At 37.7% G+C, this 21,941-nt stretch overlaps 3 protein-coding genes across 3 annotated transcripts; all 3 read right to left on the reverse strand.

The window, feature by feature from the left end:
* Window positions 1–1,825: 1,825 nt before the first annotated feature.
* LOC107411876 (xyloglucan endotransglucosylase/hydrolase protein 22) lies at window positions 1,826–8,779 on the reverse strand. Its single transcript, XM_060815207.1, is given in 4 exon segments — window positions 1,826–2,401; window positions 2,519–2,625; window positions 8,197–8,295; window positions 8,425–8,779. Coding segments are annotated over 4 exon segments (894 nt in total). The 5' UTR covers window positions 8,713–8,779; the 3' UTR covers window positions 1,826–2,001.
* A 2,515-nt stretch (window positions 8,780–11,294) lies between these two features.
* Window positions 11,295–12,705, reverse strand: LOC107412056 (xyloglucan endotransglucosylase/hydrolase protein 22). Its single transcript, XM_016019793.4, has 3 exons — window positions 12,309–12,705; window positions 12,016–12,209; window positions 11,295–11,918 (listed from the first exon to the last, which is right to left on the reverse strand). Exons 1-3 carry the CDS (start codon window positions 12,585–12,587, stop codon window positions 11,513–11,515), a joined length of 879 nt encoding a protein of 292 aa, XP_015875279.3. The 5' UTR covers window positions 12,588–12,705; the 3' UTR covers window positions 11,295–11,512.
* Window positions 12,706–14,160: 1,455 nt separating this feature from the next.
* On the reverse strand, window positions 14,161–20,977 carry LOC107411514 (xyloglucan endotransglucosylase protein 7). Its single transcript, XM_060815198.1, has 4 exons — window positions 20,480–20,977; window positions 20,236–20,369; window positions 14,833–14,892; window positions 14,161–14,689 (listed from the first exon to the last, which is right to left on the reverse strand). Exons 1-4 carry the CDS (start codon window positions 20,750–20,752, stop codon window positions 14,290–14,292), a joined length of 867 nt encoding a protein of 288 aa, XP_060671181.1. The 5' UTR covers window positions 20,753–20,977; the 3' UTR covers window positions 14,161–14,289.
* Between the last annotated feature and the right edge of the window lie 964 nt (window positions 20,978–21,941).

Genomic DNA, 21,941 nt, shown 5'->3' on the forward strand with positions numbered 1-21,941 from the left:
AAAAAAAAAATCCTATTCTTGGAAGGAGAGCCCGCAATGAAAGATGTCTGAGTCCAATCTGTATCTGCTCTATCATAGCCCTATCATCAGCATCCTAGAAGGTAGAGTGCATATGTATATATATATATATATATATATATATATATTCTCATTGGTTGGTTCTTTGAAAACGGAACACACCAATTGTGTCTCCAAGTTTTTGGACTTCCTGGCTCCATCAACCGAGAAGCTGAAGCAAAGGAACAAATTTCAAAGTCACTACAAACTCATAAAAAAGAATTTAATTGAATTTTTCTAAAATTTTGATTGAGATTCAGAAGTTGGCCTATTTGATTGCTCTATTGCAAGCTTTGATCGTTTATTGTTTTCAACATGGCATGCTGGAATATTTTCCATGTGTATTGATGCATGGTTTCATAGGATGTTCACTTAGACATATGTTATGTACTCTTTTCCATCGTAAGGTAGAAACATGCTTATATGTTGAATGTTAAATATGATATCTTAATTATTGATCTAAAAACCAAAATTTTAATTGGGTAAATAGAAACCTTTTGTATTTGACAAGTACATCAATAAATTTTTAACATAAAATGAGAACTATAATATGTAAAGTGAATAATTGTACTCATATTCATATATCTAGATATTTTTGTCAAATGGAAAATGATATAAACCAATTACAGAAGTTTTATGGACGATAGAGTCCACTACAATAAAACTAGCACGCTGTCAAACATTAGTGGAATTCTGGTAAAGAACATATGATTATCATCACAACATTTGCAGACACATTCACGAAAGCAATCCAAATGAAGTCGAAACCATTCCAATTCAAAACTAGTTTCACAACTTGGCGATGGTGATGGTGGAGACATGATCAGCAGATGATCAGGAAGTAGATGTGGAATGACTTAGCAAGAAAAACTATCACCATTATCAACTCCTACTGAAACTTGCAAAATCTCAACCAGCATCACCATAACCATGAAACATATGCTCATCATCATTAATCTTCTATCCATACTCTTCCTCTCCACAATTGATTGTTTTTAGAAACATTCTACTAATAACTGTCCGACATTTACAAGGCTAAACTCATGCCATTAGCTCTGCCAAATTTAAAAATACGAGCTAATTAACATGGACAGGCTGAGCAATTTTTATTTTCCTTATTCATCGAATTTTTACTCTTTCACGGGCTTAGTTTCGAAAATAAGAAATTGCTTACGTTATGTATAAGGTAGTTTAATTTTTATTTTAAGAAGCAGATAAGGATTTTTCATTAAGAATGGCTTGTTGAAAGCTAAGATCCGACTATCCAACGATCGCAAGTATATATATATATATATATAAATTATTGTAGAAAGGCATACATAAATATTAAGCAACATAAGATTTTAAAGGACATTATTAACTAATTTTTATAAAAACAAATGTCTTTCCTCGGATACTAAAATAATTTTGTATCAAATCTAAAACACCAACTCTATAACATAATCTATTACTTGTATAGGAAATTTTTAGCTTGACGGATATGTATTATAATTTAATAAATGCTTTCGTTGTCAAGATATAATGAATTAGTCGAACAGCCACCTCTTCAAATCCCTCAATGTTCCTGAAGCAGTGTCTAATGGTAAAACTACTATTTTCTCTAACAGATAGTTTAGAATTCAAATCTCTCCATCCCATGTTAAAAAAAGAAAGTGATGATTAATTCACATTCATTTTGTACCTTAGTTTCTCCTTCGAGTAAAGTAAGCTTTATTTAGAAATGATTCCAAATTAGAGTAGGAATATCAAGTTACACTTTTTAATTCAATTATATAGTAAGAACTCTCAATTATCGTTGTTTATTTATATTCCATAACATAATAAATAGTACATGGATCTGTGTGACAAAATGTAAAAAAATAAAAGAATATAACATTATTAAAAAAAGAAAAAAAGAAAAAGAAAAGATCCACGAGGTACAAGATCAAAAGCAGTTTTCATCTTCTAGGACATGTTACATTCTGGAGGAAACCCTTGAGAAAATCTCTTTGCATCCGTGCAATAATTGTAGATCATGTAGTTCTTTTGCACCCACTTCAACTTTTGTTCACCTGCTGAATCCAACTCTTGGGAGAGCCAAGCGTTTCTGTTAGTACCGGAGGCAGAGCCTGAACCACAGGAAGATTTTCCCGAGGACCAAACACAAGCATTGGCATCGAAATTCCTGTAGGATGCAGTAAAAGGTGCCCGACTCCAATCCGTCTTAACAAGACCACCTCTTGTAGCCCAATCATCAGCATTCCAGAGACTAGAGTATATTCTCATTGGCTGGCTCTTTGGGAATGGAACACCAACCGATTCCAAGTTCTTGAACTTCCTTATTGGGGTTCCATCAACAGAGAAGCTGAAAACAGAGGAATTTTTTTATTATCAAAAATCAACAAATCAAAATTCAAGCCGTTTTTTGCAAAAAATATTTATTAAAATCATAATTTGGACTATCGGTGGGGTTTTGACTTACATAATATGCTGAGGATTCCAAAGAATTGAATAAGTGTGGAAATCAGCAGTTGGATCAAACCAGAGGTAAAACTGTTGTTCTCTGTTTCCCTTGCCTTGTGTCACGGACTTGTTTGTTTACCCTACAAGCCGTGCGGCCTTAGTTGCTATTCCGACCCTTTGTTGCAACTAAGTAAGCCTTTTGCCCACTAAAAGAGAAAGCTAAGCAAAGAAAGCTAGAGCACAAAGAGAGTTTGGGAGAATGAAAGTATTACTTGAAAGAGAGCTTTACAAGTATAGATGAGATTTCTTGGATGGTTTGGCCAAATGAGGCCTCCACCTATTTATAGGCATACAAAGCTTAATCCTACGGCTATAATTGCTTTAATCCTACGGTGGAGAATGGTTCCCACCTACTCCCACCTACTTTACATAAAATATCTAAAGAAACATCTAGAATGGATATGTACATGGCTTGGCCCATTGTAAGGCCCAAAATAGGCCCAAAGTGGATTATAAGGCCCATAATGGAGAGAATGCTCACCAAGTGTTTGATGAAATGCTTTAACCGTGACATTCTCCCCCACCTATGCCGTCGACGTCCTCGTCGAGCTTGCTTCATGGAACCTCTTGATATGATCTTCAAATTGCCAAAGTGCGATAGCAGGTTCCCAACTTGCTTCGCTATCGGGAAGTCCCTTCCATTTCACCAAGTACTCATGACTCGGATGGTTGTCCCTTCCACGAACTACTCGATCAGCTAAGATGCTCTCCACATCCTTGTCATAAGTGTTGTAGACCCCTATTGGTGCTCGCTTGGACTCCCCTCTTGTTTGGTCTTCCTCATCCTTGTAGTATGGTTTCAGACAACTCACATGGAAGACCGGGTGAAGTTTGAGTGTAGGAGGTAACTCCACCTTATAAGATACCTTGCCCACCTTCTTGACGATTGGAAATGGTCCCTCGTATCGACGAACAAGGCCTTTGTGTAGTCCTCGGGTAGACTTGTGTTGGGATGAAAGGATTTTGATGAACACCAAGTCTCCCACTTGATACTCCACGTGCCTCCTTTTGGCGTCCGCCCACTTCTTCATCTTCTTGGTGGCCTTATGAAGGTACGACCTTGCTAAGTCCACTTGTTCATGCCAACCTTTGGCAATCTTGAATGCGGCAGGACTCCTTCCTCCATACTTGGTAACAAGTGTTTGTGGAGTGAGTGGTTGTTGCCCCGTGGCTAACTCGAATGGACTTCGATTGGTGGACTCGCTCCGTTGCAAGTTGTAGGAGAATTGGGCAACATCTAGCAGCTTTGCCCAATCATGTTGATTGGCACTCACAAAGTGCCGTAGATATAGCTCTAATAGCGCATTAGCTCGCTCGGTTTGCCCATCTGTTTGTGGATGGAAGCTTGTAGAGAAATGCAACTCCGAGCCCATGAGCTTGAATAACTCCGTCCAAAACCTTCCGGTGAACCTTGAGTCTCGATCACTTATAATTGATCTTGGGAGTCCCCAATACTTCACCACGTGCTTGAAGAATAGCCGTGCCGTCTCCTCAGCTGGACACTCCTTTGTCGCGGCAATGAATGTAGCATACTTGGAGAATCGATCAACTACGACGATTATCGTGCTACATCCCTCGGACTTGGGTAAGCTAATGATGAAGTCCATGGAGATGCTCTCCCATGGTCTCTCCGGAGTTGGTAGTGGCTCCAATAAACCTGCGGGTTGTCGCTGTTCCACCTTGTCTTGTTGACAAACAAGGCAGGTCTTTACATACATTTCGACATCGTCCCGCATTTGTGGCCAATAATAGTTGGTCTCCAACAAAGCTCTCGTACGCTTTTGCCCCGGGTGGCCGGCCCATTTGGTGTCATGGCATTCCTTGATCAAATTCTTCCTTAGGTTGCCCCACCTTGGTACGTAGATGCGATGCCCCTTAGTGTAGAGAAGGCCGTCCTCAACCCAAAACCTCTTAGTCTTGCCCTCCATGGCAAGTTGTAGGAGTTGCTTGGCCACAACATCATGGTCCATGCCCTCCTTTAGTAGGTTGGGTAGTTCCCCTTGGAACTTGGTTATCGATGCTAGTTCGGCTTTCCTACTTAATGCATCGGCAACTACATTGGCTGTACCGGGCTTGTATTCGAGCTTGTAGTCGAACTCGGCAAGAAAGTCTTGCCAACGAGCTTGCTTGGGGCTTAACTTCTTTTGAGTTTGGAAATAGCTTGTGGCCACGTTGTCAGTCTTTACCACGAATTTGGACCCCAGCAAGTAATGTCTCCAAGTGCGCAAGCAGTGGATGATGGCGGTCATCTCCTTCTCTTGGACCGTATACCTCCTCTCCGTGTCGTTGAGCTTGCGGCTTTCAAATGCGGTTGGATGCCTTTCTTGCATCAACACGCCCCCTATGGCAAAGTCGGAAGCATCAGTGTGCACCTCGAATGGTTTGGAGCAATCGGGCAATGCCAACACGGGTTCCTTCATAATAGCCTCCTTCAAGTCCTCAAAGGCTTGTTGGCATTGGGTGGACCAACTCCATGTCTTGTTCTTCTTTAGCAGATCGGTGAGTGGTGCGGCTAGGGCAGAATACCCTTTGATAAACCTCCTGTAATAGTTAACAAGACCAAGAAAAGATCGCAGCTCACTCACCTTGGTTGGAGGATCCCACTCTTGGATGGCTTTCACTTTGGCTTCATCCATGTGCAGCTTGCCATCCTTGATCTTGTGGCCGAGGAAATACACCTCATTGGTTGCAAACGAGCACTTCTCTCTCTTCACGTAAAGCTCATTATCCTTTAGAACCTTGAACACAATTCGTAGGTGGTGGATGTGCTCCTCTAGTGTCTTGCTATAGATGACAATGTCATCCAAATAGACCACCACGAATTTGTCCAAGTAAGGATGGAAGATCTTGTTCATGAGAGTGCAGAAAGTGGCGGGTGCGTTGGTGAGACCAAAGGGCATGACGAGGAATTCATATGCTCCATATCGAGTAACACATGTAGTCTTTGGCTCATCACCCTCCGCAATTCTAACTTGGTAGTACCCCGACCTCAAGTCAAGTTTAGTGAAGTACCTCGCTCCTCCAAGTTGATCAAACAAATCGGCTATCAACGGTATAGGGTACTTGTTCTTGATGGTAACCTTGTTAAGTGCCCTATAGTCGATGCATAGCCTTAACGAACCATCATGCTTCTTTTGGAACAAGACGGGTGCTCCATAAGGTGCTTTCGACGGTTGAATGTAACCGGCATCCAAAAGTTCTTTAAGTTGTCTCCTTAGCTCCTCTAGCTCCGGTGGAGACATGCGATATGGTGCTTTTGCGGGTGGTTTTGCACCGGGCTCCAACTCGATGCAATGATCCACCTCCCTCCTTGGTGGAAGTTTCTTGGGTAGTTGTGGTGGCATGACATCCTTGAATTCTTCAAGGACTTGGCTAACCTCCTTCGGTGGCTCCTTGGAAGTAACTTCTTCTTCCTCGCGTAGAGTAGCAAGGAATGTAGGCTCCCCTTTCTTTACTCCTCTCTTGAATTGCATGGCGGAGAGGCGGTTGGAAGTACTTGGCTTGTGCATGGTTGGAATCATGCAAGGGCCTCCCTCCATTATACACACCGTATTGTAGCGAGGGAGTGGTACCACATTGAATTGCCTAAGAAATTCCATGCCAAGTACAATATCAAAGTCATCCATAGGAGCAATGGAGAAGTTTACGTTACCTTGCCAAGTGCCAAGGTGTAACTCCACGTTACGAGCCATGCCATCTAGCGGTTTAGCCTCCGCGTTCACCGTTTTCAACCACCCTTGACCTTTGTCGAGTTTGAGGCCAAGCCTCATGGCCTCCTCCTTCCTTACGAAGTTGTGAGATGCGCCGGTGTCTACCATGACTTGGGCATCTTTCCCGTTGATACGTGCCGCCACGTACATTAGGGAGTTCTTCGTATTGTTGGTTGGGATTGGACTAGCCTTCAGTGAGTTAAGGAGTTGTATACAACCCATTTGCGTGTGCTCGTGAGTTTCCCTCTCTTCGAGCATGGCATTTAAGGACTTCCTCTTCGGACAATCTCTAGCCCAATGGGGACCATCACATAAGAAGCAATTTTCTTTCGGCTTGAATTCGGGCTTACCTCCTTTCTTCCAATCTTTGGTTGGTAGTGGTGGCCTTCTTGGAAACTCGTTACTTTGGGGAGTTTTATGGAATTTGGCTCCCCCACCTTTAATGTAATTAATTTTAGGCTTAGAGTTGGAAGACTCACCTTGCCTATATTCGACAAGCGTTTCAGCCGTGGTGAGGGCAGTGGAAATATCTTGTACTCCCCTTCGTTGAAGCTCTTGGCATGCCCACGGTTGCAACCCATCCATGAAGTTGAACAGGAGATCTTCCTCACTCATGTTGGGAATTTGGAGCATTAACCCGGAGAATTGCTCCACATATTCACGGATGGAACGTTGGTGCTTCAACTCCTTCATGCGTTTCCTAGCTTCGTTCGCCACATTCTCGGGATAGAATTGTTTCTTCAATTCACTCTTTAAATCTTCCCAAGAATTGATAGCACATATGCCTCTCTTCATTTCTTCATGCTTTCTACGCCACCACACCGCAGCAAGATTAGTAAGATATAGGGTAGCGGTGTTTACCTTTTGCTTTTCGTCTTGGAAATCCAAGGCCTCGAAGTATCGCTCCATGTGCCACATGTAGTTGTCCAACTCCTTTGCATCCCTTCTCCCACTAAACTCCTTGGGCTTGGGAACATCTACCCTTGGAGTAGAGACTATTTGTTGGGTGGTGGCCGTGCCACTAGTTGCAGCTCTCTTGCATAATGCCCAATCCTCACGAGTCTCCTCTAAACTCTTCTTAAACTCATCTAATTGAGCTTGCATAAGGGACAAGGTTTCAATTACCTTTGTTTGGAAAGCTTGGCTTTCATGACGCCATGCCTCGGTGTTGGCCTCGTTGGTGTCTTGCATGGTACCTCTAAGCTCCCCCACTTGGCCTTCCACTCGGCCATCGAGCTCCCCCATGCCTTGCTCCACACAATCAAGCCGCTCCAACATGTCGGCAACGGCCAACTCCATCTTGACCACCTTGGTCTCCATGGCGGTGAGAACGTCCTTCGACTTTGAACGCCCACGTCCCTTCCTTGCAGCTTCGGGGATGACCTCCCTTCCCCTTGCTTCTTCAATCACAACCTCTGATGAAGACATGTTGCTCTAGATGCTAGCTTTAACCTTGGCTCTGATACCACTTGTCACGGACTTGTTTGTTTACCCTACAAGCCGTGCGGCCTTAGTTGCTATTCCGACCCTTTGTTGCAACTAAGTAAGCCTTTTGCCCACTAAAAGAGAAAGCTAAGCAAAGAAAGCTAGAGCACAAAGAGAGTTTGGGAGAATGAAAGTATTACTTGAAAGAGAGCTTTACAAGTATAGATGAGATTTCTTGGATGGTTTGGCCAAATGAGGCCTCCACCTATTTATAGGCATACAAAGCTTAATCCTACGGCTATAATTGCTTTAATCCTACGGTGGAGAATGGTTCCCACCTACTCCCACCTACTTTACATAAAATATCTAAAGAAACATCTAGAATGGATATGTACATGGCTTGGCCCATTGTAAGGCCCAAAATAGGCCCAAAGTGGATTATAAGGCCCATAATGGAGAGAATGCTCACCAAGTGTTTGATGAAATGCTTTAACCGTGACACTTGGCTGAACACATTAGTGTGAAGAATATAAGGATCACCGCTAAGATTCCCCAAGAACTCATAGTCAATCTCATCCCAATTTCAACCTTTTGAAGAAAGCTGGAAAATTGAACATTAAAAAAAAAAAATGCAGAAAACATTATTAGCACAGAACAATCATATTCATATGGGCTTGTTGGCTATGGAGGTAAGTAAAACAGAGACATTATATTATAATAAAGAACTTACATAGTACGCTGTTACAGTGCCTGCAGAGTTGCCAGGGACAAGCTTGAGCTGCATATCAATCTTGCCAAAAAAATACTCATTCTTGGATTGAAAACCAGAGCCAGAGGCTTTGTCCAGAGACAGAGTAAGAAGGTCTCCATTGTTGAGTATCTTAGCACGGCCATCACCCCAAGTAATCTGAAAATCTTGGTTTAAATTACCGGCAGAAGAAACCCAACAAATAACAGAGGGCAGCAATACTAACAACAATGAGCATGAATATGATGATGAAGAAAGAGAAGAAGCCATTGGATGATGCTTCTGTAAACTGGAAAACTATAAAAGTAGGGAAGAAACTTGGAATGTGAGAGTGAAAGGAAATGTAGGGTGGTATTTATAGTTAATTAGGTTGAGGAGGAAGGTGCATGGGAAGGTCCAGTGAGGTCTCAGCTGTAAACAGCTGTGAAGATTTATGTGGGGGAGGGGGTGTCAAAATCGCACTAGCATATATCAAATTATTACCAAAGGCAAAACCAGTCCACAGCAAAGCTAGCTAGGCTTTGGCTTTGTGACGCGGTTTTGGGCATTAATACTGAAGTTGACGAAAATGGAGAGTTGGAGTGGTTGGTGGTACGTCTCTGGACTCTATGCTCAATTCCCATCGCAATACCAAATCCTCTGGATTGCACGGTTTATTATTTTTATTTATAGGCTGAAGACCGCCAAAAGATATTATAAACTTATTTATTTATTTATTTTTATTTTTATTAATTTTGATTTATTTGGACTGTGGAGTTAATATTGGGAGTAGAGAAAATCCCAGTGAAATATCACAATGTATGCGTCAGAAGAGACAAATTATGGAGCTGGATTTTGAGTGTTTTGGCCCAACTTTTTCCACGTACCATTAAGTAGCGTTGCTTGGTTGCTTGCATTTGCCAATTATTTTTCCCTCTTGTTAATTGGAACCAAAAAAAAAAAAAAAAAATATATATATATATATTTTAAAAATTGGTGCAAGGGGTTTCCAGTTTAACGTTCAAGTATGTTCTTTTATGTTTTGTGGCTTTTTTTCTTTTTTTTTAAAAATAATCTACTCATCATGTTTGTACTTGTTTCTATTTATTTTGTCCATAACAACAAAAAAGTTAAATTGTAGCATTGCATTGTTGGGTTGGTGCATTACTTTTTTTTTTTTTGGGTTAAATTCTTTTTATAAATGCAGTTGTTGAATGACTTGTTTGTGGTGGACATATGGAGGAAAATACAAAAAGCTTACAAGATGCCAGCTCATGCATATCGCTTTATGTATACATTTAATTATTTCAAATAGGATGCACAGATTCACTTGCATTTCACCTGCCCCGTCGTATTAAGTGGCCTCTTAAATAATTAGATTTTTTTTTTTTTTGAACGAAAAATATAGGATATATAATTGGTTCTGGACTTCTCGTTAGGGAAAAAACTGTTCAAGAAAGTCTGATGCTATTGGCTACTGGGTTTGAGCCCCACTTCTGCCGCCTTGTCCCTTTCAAAAGAAATATACATATATGAGTTCTATCGTTTGAATGATAAATTAGTTCATTGGTTAAATTTCCATATATATATATATATATATATATTTGTAGCATTGTTGATAAAATGTATACCTTTTTAAAAAAATTTTGAAGTTCAGCTTTGATTTGCAAATTCAAAACAAGTGAAAAGTAGATAAGATGGATAAGTTCTCCGTAGCACAAATTATTATCATTGTCACCATCATGGTTAAATATAAGGCTGCTGTTTTTGTTTTTTTCCCTCTTATATCACTTTGTGCAGATTTGCAACCTTTTTGTTTTGTTTTTTTTTTTTGGTTTTAAATTAGAATAATAATTACGTATTTGTTTCTAAGTCTTTTTTTTAATTAGCGAGTAATTTAAAAATTAAAATAAATTAGTGCAGGGCATTTTTTTAAAAAATTTTTTTAATAAAAGAATCGTTTTGATGAACGTTTAGAAAAAGAACAATATTTATAAGGGTAATGCTAAGGGAAAAAAGAAGTATATCAATAATTAAGATAATTTAGCAAGTTGACATGTTATTATTTTGTTAGTTTATAAATTAATATATATATTTAAAATATGGATAAGTGTGCATTAAGAGGATAAGTATAATTAAATATAATATTTTTAATATTATTTAATTTATAATTTAATAATGCAATAGGCTACATCAAAAATATTTATCAAATTATATATATTAATGTATTAAATATATATTCATATAATTTAAATACAAATAGATAAATCACTTAAATGGATAAGTGAAAAAAAAAATAAATATTTTATAAAAAATTTTATGAATATTTTGATAACTCTAGTATTATTATTTATAATTTATATGTTTTTTAGTGAAAAAAATTAAAAGAGTAACGTTAGATATATGGTAAGGCCTAAGGAGACATACTGATGTTTTGTCACTTGAAAATTAATATAATTTAAATATGAATAAGTAAATAAGTGTCACTAAATATAAATCAATAAAATGATTAAACTTTATTACTTAATAAATATTTTGGTAAACATATTGGTACCCAGTATAGCATTATTTTTATTTTTTATTTTTTACTTTTTTGATAAAGTAGCATTATTCAAATTAAAAACCTACTAAATGTTTGATCGAAGTTTGGAACAAAAATCTCTGCAGAATATTAGTTACATTTTCTTTGTTAATATTTTTGCTTTGATGTCGCTCATGCATATTTTTGAGATTTTATTTATTTATTATTATTATTATTTTGGTCAGTTAGATGATTATGTTCGAACTAATCAAGTTCTTTTGGTTGCCACGCCTTTTATAAGTAGCATATACATGTAACATATGGAACCAAACTCGCCTCTTATAAGTAAACAAAAATTATTCCTTTGTAGTGTATATATTTTAATACAAGAAGGATTTATATGCAACATGACAACTTGCATTGCATAGCAGCATATGAATATATAAAAGTATGCATACAAAGGCTAATAAAATATACTTGATGTATACATTTGCAAGAAAAAGAAAAGAAACCAAAAGAATTGGTATACATATGGATATGGTTTGGCATATTGAGTAGGTAGACAGTTTCCTAATTATTGCACTCTCGTGGGAAGCCTTGGGGAAATCTCTTTGAATCAGTACAATAATTATAGATCATGTAGTTCTTCTGCACCCACTTCAGTCTGTCTTGTCTGGTTGAATCAAGCTCTTCCGAGAGCCATCCATTACTAGTACTATTATTGGATGATGAAGATGATGAGCTGCTGCAAGAAGAAGATCCGGTGGACCAAATACATGCCTTGGCATTGAAGTTCCTGTATGAAGCAGTGAATGGAGCTTGGGTCCAATCAGTTTTGATAAGCCCACCTCTTGTAGCCCAATCATCAGCATTCCATAGGCTAGAGTATATTCTCATTGGCTGATTCTTTGGGAATGGAACACCAATTGACTCAGCATTCTTGAACTCCCTAATTGGAGTACCATCCACTGAGAAACTGAAACATGCATTAATAGAGAGGATGAATTCCATTTCCAAATGCAAAATATATAAATACAATTTTCAGGGTATTAATAAAACTATTATTTACTTACATAATTCTCTGTGGATTCCAAAGCATAGAATAGGTATGGAAATCTGCAGTTGGGTCAAACCAGAGGTAGAATTGCTGCTCTCTGTTTCCTTTACCTTGGCTGAATACATTAGTATGAAGAATATGAGGATCACCGCTCAGGTTTCCTAAGAATTCAAAGTCAATCTCATTCCATGTTGACCCTTTTGAGGATAACTGCATAGATATATAATTAACAACAATTTGTGCATTAGTAATGAAAACATGAAATCGAAGCTGATTATCAGAGCTAGCTAATTATGGAACAGAACATACATAATAGGCGGTGACAGTTCCGGCAGAGTTTCCAAGGACAAGCTTGAGCTGCATATGGATGCTGCCGAAGAGATACTCATTGTTGGGCTGGAAACCAGAACCAGAGGCTTTGTCAAGTGAGAGAGAAAGAAGTTCTCCATTGTTGAGTATCTTAGCTCGGCCATCACCCCATGTGATGTCAAAGTCCTGGTTGAAATTGCCTGCGGAGGCCTCCACGAAAAGGCCAACCACTACAAGAGGCATCATGAACAGCATTTGAGAAGGAAAAGAAAGGGCCATTTGAAGGTTTAGCTAGAAATGAGAGGGTAAAGGAAGAGCAATTTGAGGAGGAAAAAAAATGGAATGTTAATCATAAAAACAAGCTGTTGTGGTGGAGAAGATTGGTGTTGTTGGGAGGTTTTCTCATAGTAAGTTGTGGTACGTAATAGTTATGGATTGGAAAGCCAAAGGAAGGTTCAGTAGTAGCTGTGCGTATAGTTGACTCAGAAAAGCATAAAGCAATTATCAGAGACGCGGTTTTTTGCGTAAGAGTTTTATGGGAACCAAATTGCAAAGTTGGTGAGGCTGCGAGGCCAGGCTCCACTTACCAAATACCAATTATTTTGTTCTTCACCTTTTATTAGCAGCACCGACAAAGAATCCCAAATCCCATACATTACTAACCACAAAAAGGAAAGGGTAATTTATTTTCTATTGATATTGAAAATGAGATATTCGAATTCGGAGCATTTTAAAACTTGGGACAAGAAAAAGGGGTAACTAAACTTTACCTCTTGTGCTATATACATTTTATACTTCGATCTTAACCTACAAAACTTCTCGCATTGTCCTTTCAACTATTATTTTTCTATTTTTTTTAATAGAATTTATATAGCTATATCTTATTTTACTTGTCCTTAGTTGATACATGTATTTGCTAAAATTTATTTGAAATAAAATTACATGATTAAACTATTGTGACAGGAAAACTATAGTTTTTATGGGACATTGTGCAGGGTCTTGTAGATTTAAAATAAACACTTCTATGCACCAATCTTCCAGGGTTTTAAAATAAACACTTCTATGCTCCCTCCTCTTCCACAAAGCTTCCAAAATCAGCTGGTACAACATCTCCCTAACAAACGTTAATAATATTTAATTGTAACGAATCAGATAAAGTCCTAATTCTGTGAAAGCATGATCTGATATCAAATTTAAAATAGCATGATATTTTACTTCCCTACTTTTGTAACAGTTCCTTTTATACATGATATAGTGTACGATTTCCTTCTTAATTCCCTTTATCCACTTTATTCTATGGGTCGTTATCCATCCAGATGGTCCTCGTAAAAGTCCAAAACTCTTACAACAGAAGCGCTTAAACTTGTCCATTTACAAAATTTAAAGCGTTACTTATTATTGTTATTATTTTCTTTAGATATCTCTCAACGTAAAATGTACTCTTGAGAATTACACGAAAACACATCAAATTCTTCTCTGTTTCACTTCTACAGCTATTGATTAAGTCATGAGGGAAGGACTATGCTAATTTTTATCTAAAGACAACTATAAAACAGGGTATTTATATAGAGCATTATTCTTACATATATATATATATATATATATGATTAACTGATTTTGGTAGAATATATTTCAATTCTCGTTTTATAATATTGAATATATAACATTATATATCTCGATTCTCTTATCTCAATTTTCTCATGACATGTACATATATATATGTATATGCATGTACTGAATATAATATTTCATATTCATTGTACTGAATATAATATTTCATATTCATTGAACTTGGAATTATCTCAACAACATAATATATAAAAATAAAAATGAAAATAAATAAAGTCATCAGTTTTTGACAGAAAATATATATTTATATTACATATTTGAAAAATATATTGAAATTAATTAGATTGCAGAAACTAATGGAGCTAGCTAGCTATACAGCTATATGCAGAATACAAGAGAACTTAACATCTCTCTATGAAGTTTTGGTGAAAGAACACTCTGGAGGCAGGGCTTTGGGAAAGCGCTTTGTATCAGTGCAGTAGTTATAAACCATGTAATTCCTCTGCACCCACTTGAGCCTCTCTATGCTTGAGGAATCCAGGTCTTCTCCGAGCCATGCTTTTTCGCAATGAAAAGACGATGGTGCAGAAGAATAAGACCAAACACAAGCATTAACGGCATTGAAATTCATGTACGAAGCAGTGAATGGAGCTTGTGTCCAATCAGTCTTGATGAGACCTCCTCTCGTTGCCCATTCGTCGGCGTTCCAGAGGCTGGAGTGAATCCTCATAGCCTGCTTGTTGGGAAATGAAACATTATTGATGGACTCCATGTTGCTGAACTCTCTAATGGGTGTCCCATCAACATATAAGCTAAAACATGCACACCAAAACAAAAAGGATAAAAAACAGAGTTATAGTTTATATACCAGAAAAACAGAGTTGTCATATAACAAAACACAGTTATAGTTGATAATTAAAATGGATGACAATGATTCAGTATAATAATTAGTTACATGATTCGTTGTGGATTCCAGAGGATAGTGTAGGTGTGGAAATCAGCTGTGGGGTCGAACCTGTTGGAGACAGAGGACTAAAGGAGAAACCAAGAAAATTGATTTTTATTAATATAAAACAATTGGTACACTCTCACGTATAAAGAGAGCAACACACAAATGAGCAACACACACTAACACACTCACACTCACTTGATTTTTGACTTACACTAGGACACAAAACACCTTTTCACACTCTTCTCACTCAAAGGACACACACTCACACTCACACATAAGCACTCTCTCTTTTTTCTATTGCTTTTGGACATGACACCTAACTCATACATTATCACCTATTTATAGAAGAGAAAGTAGGTTGTAGATACTTCTAGAAATATTTAATTATAGATATTTTTCTCACCACTTCCAAGGCACTAGTTGTTCTCCATTTTTAAAGAAAAAACAAGATAACTCTAGATTCTTCTAGGGAGCTAAGTCGGAAGAGAAAACAAGATAACTCTAGATTCTTCTAGGGAGCTAAGTCGGAAGAGAAAACAAGATAACTCTAGATTCTTCTAGGGAGCTAAGTCGGCATTGATATTTATCAATACTCCCCCTCAATGTCGACTCTCTTGATTGATTCTCTATTCACCATGTTGAGCATTTCTCTTAACTTTGTAAGCTTGGTAATATTGAGTGCTTTAGTGAATAAGTCTGCCGCTTGATCTTCTGTTTTAACGTGTTGCATTTTAATTTCTTCTAGCAGTACTTTTTCTCTGATAAAATGATAATGTATCTCCACATGTTTTGTCCTTGCATGAAATACCGGATTCTCCGCCAATTGTATTGCTGATTGGTTATCACAATGGAGAGAAACTGCATAGTCAACTTGTTGATGTAAATCTTTAAGTAGTTGTCTTAACCACATACCTTCTTGGCCTGCCATAGCAGCTGCTCTATATTCTGCTTCTGTAGTTGACAGAGACACAGTTGGTTGTCTTTTACTGCACCAAGATACTGCTCTTGAACCAAGGCTGAATATATATCCAGTAGTCGATCGTCGTGTATCATGATCTCCAGCATAGTCGGCATCACAGTAACCAACCAACTTGCATTCCTCTCCTCTTTTATATAGAAGCCCCAAGTTTATAGTGCCTTTAACGTACCTTAATATTCGTCGGACTGCTTCCAAGTGAGGTTTCTTTGGACTTTGCATATACCGACTTACAACTCCAACTGCAAATGAAATATCTGGCCGCGTCAGTGTTAAATAGATAAGACTTCCTACCAATTGTTGGTACATAGTAGCATCCTCCAAGTCTTTTCCTTCATATGCAGATAGCTTAGCATTCACCTCCATTGGAGTTGATATTGGCTTGCAGTCCAACATTCCAAATTTTTGTAGTAGATTCTTTGCATACTTTTGTTGACCAAGAAATAAACCTTTCTCTGTTCGGTCAACTTCGAGTCCAAGGAAGTGCTTGAGCTCCCCAAGTTCCTTCATCTGGAAGCGAACTGATAAATTTCCCTTTGTTTGAGAGATTTCATCTTCATGATCTCCTGTGATAATTAAATCATCCACATATACTAGCACTACTGCTAGTTTTGTTCCTTCAGTCTTCACAAATAAACTAGAATCTGCAGAAGATACTATATATCCACTTTGAAGAAGGAACTCTGCAATTTTACCGTACCATGCCCGCGGAGCTTGTTTTAAACCATAAAGTGCCTTCCTTAGCTTGCACACGTACTCTGGATTAGTTTTGCTTTCAAAACCCTTTGGCTGTATCATATAAATTTCTCTGTCTAGATCTCCATTCAAGAAGGCATTCTTCACGTCCATCTGCCACAGCTTCCAGTCTTTACTTGCTGCAAGTGCTAGTAGAACACGTACAGTAGTGATCTTTGCTACTGGACTGAACGTCTCATCATAGTCTAGTCCATATTGCTGTGAGAATCCTCGTGCGACTAAACGAGCTTTATATCTTTCAATTGATCCATCATGATGAGTTTTTATCTTGTAAACCCATTTACAGGATATGGGTTTTACAGTTTTAGGTTTAGGCACCAAATCCCAAGTTTGATTTTGATTTAATGCAGAAATTTCTTCTTCCATAGCCTTTCTCCATTCATGATATTTAGATGCTTCTTCATATGATGTAGGTTCTTTTATATCCTCCATTTCTGTTATTACTACATTAGCGTACCTGGGATTTGGTCTTCGTTGTCTGCTAGATCTTCTTGGTTGTGGAGTTGTCTCTTCGTCATTTTGTTGAAGATTCGACCCGATGTTCTCTGGTATTCCTTGATGTACACCAGACCGCCAGGGACTTTGAGATGATATCGTAGGCTCGTCTGCTACAGTCGGCTCGTCTTCTCCTTCATTTGTTGGCTGGCATGCTTCATATTTTTGCTCCCCCATATTTTGTTGCAGCTTGACCTCAATCTCCTTTGAATTTGGCAACTCTGTATTTTGAGGTGCCCACCAAGAAGATGCTTCATCGAACACCACATTTCGTGAAGTATAACATCGCCCAGTATTAGGGTCACAACATCTCCACCCTTTTCTTTGGCTATCATATCCGACAAAAATGCATCTTATTGCCTTCTTATCAAACTTCATGCGTAAGTGAGAAGGCACAAACACATAGCAAACACAGCCAAAGATTCGAAAGTGGCTTACTGTGGGTTTTATGTTCCACAGTTTTTCAAAGGGTGAGAGGAATTCTAACTTTGCTTGAGGGAGCCTATTAATCACATGAGCTGCTGTATTCATGCACTCAGCCCAAAATCTTCCTGGAACATTTTTTGCATGTAGCATGCTCCGACATGTTTCTGCAAGATGTCGGTTCTTTCTTTCCGCAATACCATTTTGTTGCGGAGTATTTGGACACGTCAATTGATGTCGTATTTTGTATTCTCTTAAATATTGTATAAATTCTCTTGAGGTATATTCTCCCCCATTATCTGTGCGTAGGCATTGTATCCTTTTGCCTAATTCTTTTTCTACCTTTTCCTTAAATTGCTTAAATTTTGAAAAGGTCTCAGATTTTTCTTTCATAAAGAAAACCCAGACGTACCTTGAAAAATCGTCAATGAATGTCACCATATAATGCATGCCTCCAACTGATGACTGCTTGATACGCCCGAAGACATCAGAGTGAATGAGTTGCAGAGGCTCTTTTGCTTGGAACTTTGAATCTTCAAATGGTAGTTGATGTGCTTTGCCGTATTGACACCCTGCACAGATTGTGTCGACACCGACATCGAGTTTGGGAAGACCCTTGAGCATTGACTTTTTCATCATCACCTTCAACTTTTTGTAGCTGACATGTCCTAACCGTGCGTGCCAAAGGTCTGATGTCTCGTTCCTTCTTGTCTTGTTTACGTAGGCAGACTCTGCTGACATCACATAGATAGATTCCAATCGCCGCCCCTTCATTGTTGGTGTACCAGAGATTTTAAGGTCTCGATACACCTTAACATCCTCAGGTCCAAACAATACATAATTTCCTGAAGATGTTAGTTGAGCTACTGACAGCAAATTCTTCTTCATTCCTGGCACATGATAGACATCTTGCAGTTGAACTTGATGGCAACTAAAACGAGGCATGATTGCTGCCTTACCAACGTGAGCTATCGGCAATCTTGAGTCATTTGCCGTCACCACCATACGCCCTCCTTTATACTCTGTCATGCTTTGCAGCTTCTTTTTATCTCCCGTCATATGATTTGAACTTCCAGAGTCTATAATCCAATCATTTTTATAATCAATGCGTCTAGGGATAACCACTGCGAGTGCCGTTTCCCTTTCTTGCATTGAACTTGAGCCATCCATGAGCTCAGCAGTAGCCAAAGATGCTTCAACATCCCATTCATCTTCACTTATATTATTTTGAGGCTCTGGGATAACTATATTACTTTCTGTAAATTTCTTCCTTAGTCTACAGTTTTTAATATAATGTCCTTTTCTTCCACAGTTGAAGCATCTTCCATCATCTCTTTTATTTTCAAAAAATCGTCCATTATTTCTTTTATTTTCTAAAAATTGTTGTCTATTTCTATTATTCCTTTGTTCTCCTCTAAAATCTTCTCCATGTTGATTTATCTTATTAAATTTTTGTTGTTTGGGTCGGCCTTTTCTTCTGCCGCTAAAGAGCGCTTCTTCATCGCTCTTTAGTGAGACCCCAGCCATTTGTTTGATCATATTTTCTTGATCAATAAGTAAATTTTCTAATTCAATCAATGAAGGTTGGACTGGCCAACCTTGAATGGCTGAAATAAATCCTTTAAATTCGGGTCTCAACCCATGTAAAATTATTCTCCTCATTCTAGATTCTGTAATAGGAGAACTAGGATCTAACTCAGTAATTTCGCGACTAAGAGATTTTACCTTGTTGAAATATTTCTGGATTGTCATGTCGTGCTGTGTTGTTGACAGCAATTCACTCTCGAGAAGCTGCAACCTTGTGTCGTTCTTCCTTGAGAAGAGTCTTGCAAACGTGTCCCAGGCCTCTTTTGGAACTTCAATGTCCCGTATGTACTCCAACATCTCTTCTTCAACTGTAGATTTAAGGGCAAACATTGCCTTACCAGCTTTGATATTCCACTTCTTCAAAGCCTCAGCATCCTGTGGTTGCTCAACTTCACTGCCAGCTATGATCTCCCAGAGATCTTGGCCCTTCAAATATGACTTCATGCACGTTGACCACGTGCCGTAATTCTGACTGTTGAGCTTCTTAATACCTCCACCAACTTGAAGGTCTCCCATTATGGTTGCTGGAAATTCCCGCAGCACTACGTAAACTTAGTCTTGACTGCGTGACCACGAACAAGAAGCTCCCACAAAGTTGAACTTGGACCAACCACGCTCTGATACCAAAAATGTTGGAGACAGAGGACTAAAGGAGAAACCAAGAAAATTGATTTTTATTAATATAAAACAATTGGTACACTCTCACGTATAAAGAGAGCAACACACTCACTCACACAAATGAGCAACACACACTAACACACTCACACTCACTTGATTTTTGACTTACACTAGGACACAAAACACCTTTTCACACTCTTCTCACTCAAAGGACACACACTCACACTCACACATAAGCACTCTCTCTTTTTTCTATTGCTTTTGGACATGACACCTAACTCATACATCATCACCTATTTATAGAAGAGAAAGTAGGTTGTAGATACTTCTAGAAATATTTAATTATAGATATTTTTCTCACCACTTCCAAGGCACTAGTTGTTCTCCATTTTTAAAGAAAAAACAAGATAACTCTAGATTCTTCTAGGGAGCTAAGTCGGAAGAGAAAACAAGATAACTCTAGATTCTTCTAGGGAGCTAAGTCGGAAGAGAAAACAAGATAACTCTAGATTCTTCTAGGGAGCTAAGTCGGCATTGATATTTATCAGAACCACAGGTAAATTTGCTGCTCTCTGTTACCTTTGCCTTGTGTATATATGTTGGTATGAAGGATATAAGGATCGCCACTCAGATTGCCCAAGAACTCCAAGTCTATCTCATCCCGTGTTGGTCCTTTTGAGGATAACTGTGATTAATTACAATATAAAATAGATTAGGCTTAATTAATTCATCGACAACAATAAGAAAATGAAGGAAAATATATGAATGAATGATATGGGGTAGTTAATTAATTACATAGTAGGCAGTGACAGTTCCAGCAGAGTTTCCAGGAACAAGTTTGAGCTGCATGTGGATTTTCCCAAACAAATACTCATTTTTGGACTGAAATCCAGAGCCTGAGTTTGTGTCCAGGGACAGAGTAAGCAGTTCTCCATTGTTGAGCACTTTAGCTAGGCCATTTCCCCATGTAATCTCGAAGTCTCTGTAAAAGTTGGCGGAAGCACAAATGGAGCTACAAAAGAAAGATAACAACAACACCAAAACTACTCGTGAAGAGAAGGAATCCATATATGTTTATCTATAAGAAGTGGGTGTCTATTTTCTTTTTCTTTTTTTTTTTTTGTTTTTTCCCCCTCGTTAATTAATAAATATATGTTTTGGGAGTGTTTGGGAATGAGTTTTGTGAAGGAAATTGGAATAGGGGAGGGAGAGGGGGAACAAATTTAAAGAGAAAGCACCGTGCTAGAAAATTTAATTTTGGTGTTATGAAGAATAAGTTTATGTGCGGAAATTTAATTTTGGTGTTATGAAGAATAAGTTTATGTGCAAAACGCAAGGCATTTTAAAGAGAGAGAGAGAGAGAGAGAGAGAGAGAGGAGGTGATGAGTGATGAGTAAGAGGAAATGCCAAAGTTTTGAGTAGTGGGGGAGATGGAAGTATGTGGCAAAATGTGAGAAGAAGTGGTGACATTCAAACTGCATATGTATGTTAAAATGTTGCATGTCAAACAAGTGACACCCAAACCTTCTTTGAATAACACGCGGTTCTACTTTTTTGACCACCCTATGTATATTTTCCTATAATATTTTATATAATACATAATTATTAATAAATCCTTGTGAGTCAGTCCACTTTTCTCATTCATCACCATGCCCTGTCACTTTGCCACATTACTTAACTAGCTGGTAACTTACATCAACGTTTAAAATATTCGATATTTTTTTAATATTTTTATTTTTTAAAAAAGTTGAAATAAAATTTAAGTTTGACATATAAATGAAAAAAATTTTCATAATATCCATTGAAATTTATGAAATTTTGGCGAAATTTCCATGGAAATTTTCATAAAATATCTACATCAAATCCTTAACGATGTAGAACTGAATAACATTAGTAAACCTTTTTGAATTTAACGATGAAATTTTCATAAAATATCTTTAACGATTTGATTAAAAAATCATGAAAATTTCCATTGAAATTTCAAAAATATCCGATATTTTTTTAATTTTTTTTAAAAATTCATAAATATTATTGATATTTAGTAAATTTTTTTATTAAATTAACTTCATTGATTATTTTTTTATCCTTTAATTGCTTTTAGACATTTAGTGATATAAGCAAAATAGAATAAATTGAATTGAATAACATTAATAAGTTCTACTTATTTATTGAATATCGATAAAGCAAAAATACAAATATTGTGGATTATATTTTTGAACCTTAAAAATTTTAATATTTGAAACTATAATGGAAGATG

The sequence above is a fragment of the Ziziphus jujuba genome, chromosome 1 (genome assembly GCF_031755915.1).
Source record: "Ziziphus jujuba cultivar Dongzao chromosome 1, ASM3175591v1".
In the NCBI taxonomy this organism is placed as follows: domain Eukaryota; kingdom Viridiplantae; phylum Streptophyta; class Magnoliopsida; order Rosales; family Rhamnaceae; genus Ziziphus; species Ziziphus jujuba.

Coding starts and splice junctions, on each gene's coding strand:
- LOC107412056 (XM_016019793.4), bottom strand. CDS start 12,587: ATGGCCCTTTCTTTTCCTTCTCAAATGCTGTTCATGATGCCTCTTGTA. Junction 12,210..12,308: donor GAACTGTCACCGCCTATTAT/GTATGTTCTGTT, acceptor ATATCTATGCAG/TTATCCTCAAAAGGGTCAAC. Junction 11,919..12,015: donor TGGAATCCACAGAGAATTAT/GTAAGTAAATAA, acceptor TGCATGTTTCAG/TTTCTCAGTGGATGGTACTC.
- LOC107411514 (XM_060815198.1), bottom strand. CDS start 20,752: ATGGATTCCTTCTCTTCACGAGTAGTTTTGGTGTTGTTGTTATCTTTC. Junction 14,893..20,235: donor GAGCAGCAAATTTACCTGTG/GTTCTGATAAAT, acceptor TGTCTCCAACAG/GTTCGACCCCACAGCTGATT. Junction 14,690..14,832: donor TGGAATCCACAACGAATCAT/GTAACTAATTAT, acceptor TGCATGTTTTAG/CTTATATGTTGATGGGACAC.